This window comes from Oratosquilla oratoria, chromosome 30 (genome assembly GCF_046742065.1).
Source record: "Oratosquilla oratoria isolate Oo_2021 chromosome 30, ASM4674206v1, whole genome shotgun sequence".
Lineage (NCBI taxonomy): Eukaryota > Metazoa > Arthropoda > Malacostraca > Stomatopoda > Squillidae > Oratosquilla > Oratosquilla oratoria.
Genome location: NC_134806.1, coordinates 9,007,142 through 9,014,641, shown reverse-complemented (window position 1 = coordinate 9,014,641; position 7,500 = coordinate 9,007,142). Strand labels below are relative to the sequence as shown.

General features: G+C 38.1%; 1 protein-coding gene across 19 annotated transcripts in view; it reads right to left on the bottom strand.

Annotated features, from left to right (window-relative positions):
- Positions 1–7,500, bottom strand: part of LOC143041008 (uncharacterized) — an 855,385-nt gene that overhangs the window by 298,481 nt on the left and 549,404 nt on the right. For all 19 annotated transcript variants that reach the window (XR_012967777.1, XR_012967769.1, XR_012967772.1 and 16 more), the window contains one exon: positions 6,125–6,221. Coding sequence is in view for 5 of the 19 variants with exons in the window: in XM_076212549.1 (XP_076068664.1) it covers positions 6,125–6,221 (97 nt within the window). In the remaining 14 variants the exon portion in view is untranslated. The remainder of the gene's footprint in view (positions 1–6,124; positions 6,222–7,500) is intronic.

Sequence of the window (7,500 nt, the reverse complement as noted above, 5' to 3'; positions counted from 1 at the left end):
GGGTATATAAATCGTTTCTTATTTCGACAGACTAGGTAAATCCTTACTGTAGCCCGTGAGGGGACTGTGCTTCTTATCTCAAATCGGAAGTGAGAGTAAAAGATTAATTCAACTAGAGGCCAAATATAGGAACTGAAATTTGTGATTTTTGCAAATCTCGCAGTAAATGTCAAATAGTCTGTCAAACTAAGAGTAAGACCGGTTACATGAAATTCCATGCCTATAATAATAGAGTGATTCTGTGTTTCTATTGACCTAGTATGTACTTTCTGCCCATCTTTTTAGGTCATCGTTGTCTCACAACACTCATAGAATTTACAACAGGATTAATTACCTCATTGACTAGGGCAGGATAGCAAAACTACCATGGAAGCCTAAAATATCATAGCTAAAATATCATATCGAACTAATCTACGGGATAACCGGATGTGATTAACCTGATGAGATTCAAATAACTCCTGATGGCTACACTAACGTCAGTTATTGCAAAATCAAAAGGATACAGATATAATTTTCACCTATTCTGATCTTTTTTTCTAATTAAAATCTGGGTGCATTAAGATAGGAGGATTAACAGAAGTCTTTATACTGTATGTCCATTCTATGTTGGCCAGTTATTCGAGGACATGGGAAAACGTCATTGTGGTGGAAAGGGAATATTTAACAGTAATTTTCGGCATCAGCAGCTTTCGATATTCTCTTTCGGAGCAGTCCTCCTTTCGAAAATATACCCAAAGTTGACAGAATCCCTGCTTGGGGATGGGGTACGTGTAGCAGGCCTACCAGTCCATGATGACCATTTCTTGTGAAATAGTTATCAGTACTTATCTGTAAATACTGGTGAGTTTATTGGATAATTACAGCTTCATTGGTTTTGATATGGTGTATGACTTTTGTTCGTATCTATATGTTGCAGACTTATTGGGAGTCCATGTGTTTTATGCCGGTGCAAGCTATATGCACTGCACGCTTGCATATGCTTGTAGACAAAGCTCCGTAAACTTGTATGCTCCGTTTGTCTCAGCCTATAGTTCCGAACAATTTCAAAACCATAGGTGGGAAGGGAACAAGTATTTGTTCTTTTTATTTGTTCTGATTTGTTGCACTTCGTTCAACCATCGTATTATGAAATGGCCAGACTGCAGTGTTGATTTCCCCCTTTGATCTGCAATGCTACTAGCACTTGAAAATCAATGTTGTAAGAAGTAATGATGTGTCGTTAGGGGCCCACTGCTCTCGAGGGCTAAACTAGGCTCGAATATATATATATATATATATATATATATATATATATATATATATATATATATATATATATATATATATATATATATATATATATAAATCTCTGAAATGTTTCGGGCTCAGAACCTCGAAATCTTTTCATAAACCACCAATAAACACTTCTGTTCCCCTTAAACTTGCACTAAATTTTTTTTTTTCACTTTTTTTTTTTTTGTGTGTGTAAGAGGTATGGACGATAAGGGGGGGGAAAGTTATTATTTGAAAAGAGGAAGGGATAGTGGACCTATATGTACCCATGTTTTATTACTTGTTTCTATTAATCCTGACTACATTTTTTTTTTTTTTTTTTTTTTTTTTACTCTTTTTTTGTGTAAGAGGTATGGACGATAAGGGGGGGAACTTATCATTTGAAAAGAGGAAGGGATACTGGACCTAAATGTACCCATGTTTTATTACTTGTTTCTACTAATCCTGACAGGCGCACTTAGTTTAGGACCCAAATTCTTCAGTGAGCAATATTTCTACTGGTAATTTGAATAGAAATATCCAGAAAATTCGACTCCATAGCTTATTTGACCTGAAATAATATTTCCAGCTGATAGTGCTAAGTTCAGAGTCTGGGATTTTTTTTTTTTTTTACTATCTAATTCTTGTGCGGGTGAAAATGCGGGTAAAAAATTCTCATGTCAGAGTTTATGAATTCATTGTATAAGTTTTCGATTTTTTTTTATGCTTAAATTCAGTAGGAAAAAGGGTACAGGATGCTCCCTGGCCGAGCGGGTTAGAGCGTCGGTACTTGCGGCGGAGGTCGAGGTGACGGTAGTCCTAACCTTGCCGCCAGCGAGTTGGACCAAGGGTATGGTTAATGAAATTCAATACTACAAAGTCTTACGTAAGGGGTACCGTCCTAGCCTGCTAATAAGGGGGGGGGGAGGAGTCCTCAACGTTAAACCGGATCAAGAAAGGCGGAGAATAATTCAATACACGTTACAATTACACGTGTAATTCTTACGGCAAAATTTCATAAGCTAATTCTTATTACTATTAAGTGTTCTAAACATAATTACAAATAGAATCTAATGAAAAATTAGGTACTATATAGCATAATGAATAGTCTCGGGGGAGAGAAAGAATCTATCAGACTTTATGAGGAAGAGACTGAAAATATCTTGACATGATAAATAGATTAACAGGGACCTAATTCCATACCATATGTCGTTCATCTCGTGTCTGTTCTTTTTTTTTCTGAGTCAAGGTAGCAGATAATGAATTTTGAAAAACAATTACCAAGCGAAGTATGTTTGGTCGAGCAGTTTAGGGCTTCGCTTGGTGCTGAGATCAGGATTGGAGGCAATTTGAATCCTAACCGGCAGCAAGCGAGTTCGTTGTAAGGGCAGACTATATTAGATCATCTGCTTCGAAAACTCCATAAAGAGGCGTTGTCACATCCCTCTTTGAGAGTGTGAATTCGTAATGATAAACCTAATCATTATCAGAAAAAAAGCCTGATAATTGTACTAAGATACATAATGTAGCAGACCCAGAGAAGGTAAATAAAATTTCAAGGCAGACAGCACAACCTTTTGACTTATAAGCTCACCGATTTTCAACCAACAATAAGTATAACTTGTATACCCATTTTCGGAATATACTGTTTTTGTAATTTCTCCTATTCTTGTTAAAGATGGAATGGAAATGGCACAGTAATGAAATATCGATAGTAGATACAAAACAGATAAAAAACACCTAAGTTATTTTAAACTATTATTTTTAGAAAAGGGGAAAAATCAAGGAGTATATGATACATGTCTTCACAAAACAAAAATCTCAAGTTGTCAAGAGATGGATTTACTCTCGACCTAGGAAGAACCAACTTTATCAACTACATAATCGATGAATGGAATAAACTTCCCGTTGAGGTGATCGCATGCAGTACAGATGAAAGTTTTTAAGATTCAGTTGAACAAACACCTTAGCAATAAAATATAATGTCCTTTAATTGGTTAATTTGTCTACTCGTTTACTTACCTGTTTCTGTAATTTTCATTTGTACATGTCCTCGTTTTTTACCGTAAGGGTCTCCTATCGGCATGATTTGCCTTTGTGTTAGCCATTTGGATTTAGTATACGAGTACGCGTCTACGGTGGAGGAAAAGAAAAATAACTGAATGCCTAAATTTAATCTATTGACTTTGATGATAGCAAACTTTGACTAATAGTTTTGGAGAACTTTTACATTGCTGTTGATCTGCCATGATCACGGTGTCACTGCGTTATAACTCGAAAGCAAAACAGGCAAACTCTCATGGATCCCGCCAGATGTCCTCCAACCCGGTTATATTGGGTTCGTGTATATGCTGACAGTGTTGTGCAGTCTGTGAAGGTATGTTTGACTGTATACGAAGCATTCTGACAGTGTGGACATGTCTGTGGAATTGCTTGGTCAATGTTGAGAAGTCTCAAATGTTGTGTGGTGACTATACCGAATGGGTGGAATAGGGTTATCCATGTGTTGTGTTCTGAAATCTATCTCATATGTTTACACTGTTGCTGTTATGGATTAAGTTTACCTGCATTTCTATCCTTGTAGATAATATCATGCAGAGATGTGTTTAAATGCTACTATGTTATGTACCGTGTAGTGTGATAAGTTGGTTTTTGTTTGACGGATACATAACTGTGTGTAGCACATGTCAAGATGTTTGATTTCCTCTTCTAGGTGATCTTTGGCTTTCGGCAATGTGCAGCCGGTAATTGTTTCGGCTGAATTATATAATTACCCGTTGGTTATGTTGATAGATTTTGGTTTAATGTCGCGAACTCCCCTTACCAGGTGGCTAGGACGGTGCCTCTTTCAGAGGACTCTGTAGCACAGAATTTAATGAACCATGCCAGCGAGCATTCATGGTTAGGTAATTATGTTTGGCTTAATAATGTTTGGCTTAATAATGTTTATTCCTGTCTGACTGTGTTTGTATTTCAGCTATTGCATCATGAAAAACATATTTCGTTATAAATTATGAGAGCTGAAAAGTTTACTACAGAACTGGTTTACAACATCCACCAGATATTTTCGAAAAATTCCTTATTTTTCACGTCCTATCTCATCTACTATCGTGACATTGATACACATAATTCTTTCGGGTGTTATAATTTGATTTTAGTAGTAAATCTGAACATAATAAAACTGTAAGAAAATTTTACAAAGAGCAAAAGTATTAGGCTCACGAAGAGCTATTATTATTATTATCATAATGTTTTCCTCAGGGTCTTAAATTGCGTTTTTATGCTCTCAACATTCTGAAAATTACACAATTTTAATTCGTAAAATGGAAAAATAAGCATTAAGATGAATTTTTCATAAAGTCTAGAATTTTGCTTTGACGCCAAATCTAAGTGTTGATTGGGCACACTTGAGATTTATTTATAATGGGGTTGAGTACATTTTATAGTACATTATCCCTATCCACATTTTGACCCTAAAAGTTATAAAAGAAATCTCCCTTCAAAATTGTCTTCACCTGGAAATGTTGAATAGTATCGACAAACCATGTCATGTAGAAAAAAAAATCCATACTTACTCCTGTCACTATTACTGGTAAAGATGTTTTCCCTTTGTAGATGAAAGAAACTGCTATTTTTCTTTCGAAAATTGACTGACGTGTGTACCCTTACATGCATCGTGGTAACACCAGGCCCTGCCCGCTAAGAAGATGTATTCGGGCAATCCAAAAAATAATTTGTTTTCAAGCGTATACAGTATAGTCTCTTGCTGTCTCAAAGCGAGATAATTCTGCGGGCTAGGTCCGAAGAGAGAGAGAGAAAAAGAAAAGAAAAAAAAAATCAAGAGTTCATAACCACATGATGCGAAAACGTGGTGAGCTTTGAGTAAGACTGTTTTGCGGTGTCTTTGACAGGGCTCAAATCAGCTGACTGATAAGGTAGATAGTATCATAACCATTACACGGAGATGAAAGATGGTAAGGACTGTGCATTGAGGGATGGAGGAAAGGGTTTGAGAGGGAAGGAATGGGAGGGGAAGAGACAAATGGAAATGGGAAGGGTGGGAGGTGGTGGAGGGGGTGGTTGGGACAGGGAAAGACAGCTTTAATGCAACATATTTAGTAAGATCGGTGAAAAAATGAACATGTTTATGTCCTCTTTGAAATCAGCTGGTATTACTGTGGTTGGTGATAGTACAACAATGATTGGTGGTGGTGGTGGTGGTGACGGAGGTGGGGGAAGGTGATGGGGATAGTGCAATTAGCGGTGGCAAGGGAAGCGGTGGCGGGCTGTGTGGGGCCGTGTGAAGGGGTTATGGAAGCAGAAGGAATAAGAGGAGACTGAAGACGACGTGCAGGAACCTCTTGACGGCGTCACAAGCCATCGTCACCTCATCCGAGGTCAGGCAATTAGATAAAGTAAAAAAAAAAAAAATAACATCAAGAATTTTGATAACTTGACAAAAAGAAGACTAAATGACTTGGGGTAACAAAAATAACTATATATACGACCCTAGGTGCAGACACAAGGAGCAACAAATGTTATGGAGGAAGGAAAAAACTGACCAATGTTGTCGTGAGCAACAGGAATGGGTGGAGGTTGGTTGGTTGGTTGGTTGGATGCAGACAGGAGGGGCCTCGCGAGCTGGCGGCCAACTTAGTCGACACACATGGAAGAATAAATTCAAGAAAGAAGAAAGGAAGATGAGGAGAAGGAGGAGGAGGAAAAGGTGAAGGAGAAGGAAGAGGAGTAGGAGAATAAGAACAATAACGGGGAAGTGGAGAAAGAGGAGGAAAGATGGGTGAGAAAAGGAGATGTAGTGTAGTGTAGTGAAGGGGGAGGAGGAGGAGGAGGTGATTGTCAAACGAGGACTTACCATATTTTGTCGCGGTCGTTCCAGAGACTTGCCCGTTCCTAGGACGGTCCCCATGAGGGCTCCTCCACGCAGCTCCGTTGGGGACAGTGGTGCAGGTCTGATGGCGAAACATGTCATTATTAACAACCAAATCTTCGGGAAAAAGAAGACTTCACAGTGGTCTCTTATCAAATCTTACTCCTCCATGACATCAAAAGCGAAGAAGAGGGGCCTCGTATCTGTGCTGTAGAAATGCCTGACGTCTTTCTTGTAATAAATGTACTCATTCTTATACTTATCTTTATACAGGTACCATTACGACGATATTTATCATCATCATGGGGGATAAGATTCAAGCCTTGGCCTGAAACACTCGTCTGGTGGTGTCATTTATCCACACACAGTATCCCATAGCACTTGCTTATGATCTCCATTCCATTAGAGCAATGGTTTTCAACCCGTTTTCTTATGTATCACCTATTTATGGGTTGCTGTTCCTTGCCAACTGGAGACCACTTCGTCACCAGATTTAATCGTCGTGAATACCAACTGCCAAGATCTCCTTTCATTACTCGAACACATCACCAGTGCCATTCCCAGCAGCGCTGAGGACCTCGGAAGACTGCCTCCTGTCTGCGAGAGCGAGGTACTCACCATACATTGTCACTCCTGGGCTGGAGCGAAACACTTACAGAGTGTCATCCAGGGGCCTCAGGATCGTCTCCTACTATTAGTCACACATTCCTGTAACCTTAAAGTACTTGTCAACCACAGTTATTGGTTGCTTTTTCATTCTAGGTCTTACAGAATTTTTTCCCTCTCCTCCTTACAAAAAAGAGAAAGACCATGAATAAATAACAGTAGTAGAAAAAGAAGAAAAATATGTAGAATAAGTAGAAAAAACAGAATAATAGGATGAGGAGAGAAAACAAATAGATAACAAAGAACACTGGAGGAAGATAAGATATAGAAGAAAAATACATAGGTGAAATAAATAGAAAAAGGTGAGATACAGAAGAAAAGAAATGGAAAATATAGCACAAGGAGAAAGACAGAAAAATAAACACAAAATGAAATATAAAAGAAACAGATAAAGATAAATATAAAGATAAATATTATGACGACGATGATGACAATGACAATGACAATGACGATGACGACGACGACGACGATGGATGATGATGGATGATGATGAAAGTAACGATGAAGGTAACGATGATGAGAATGAAGATGATGATGGTGACAAAGGCGAAGACGATGTCAATGAAAGTGAAAACGATGATGATAACGCTGATGATAATGATAGCAATAATGACAATAAAGACTACAGAGGTAATGTTGATGTTGATGGTAATGGAGATAAAAGTGATGATAATGAAACTGATAATGATGAAATG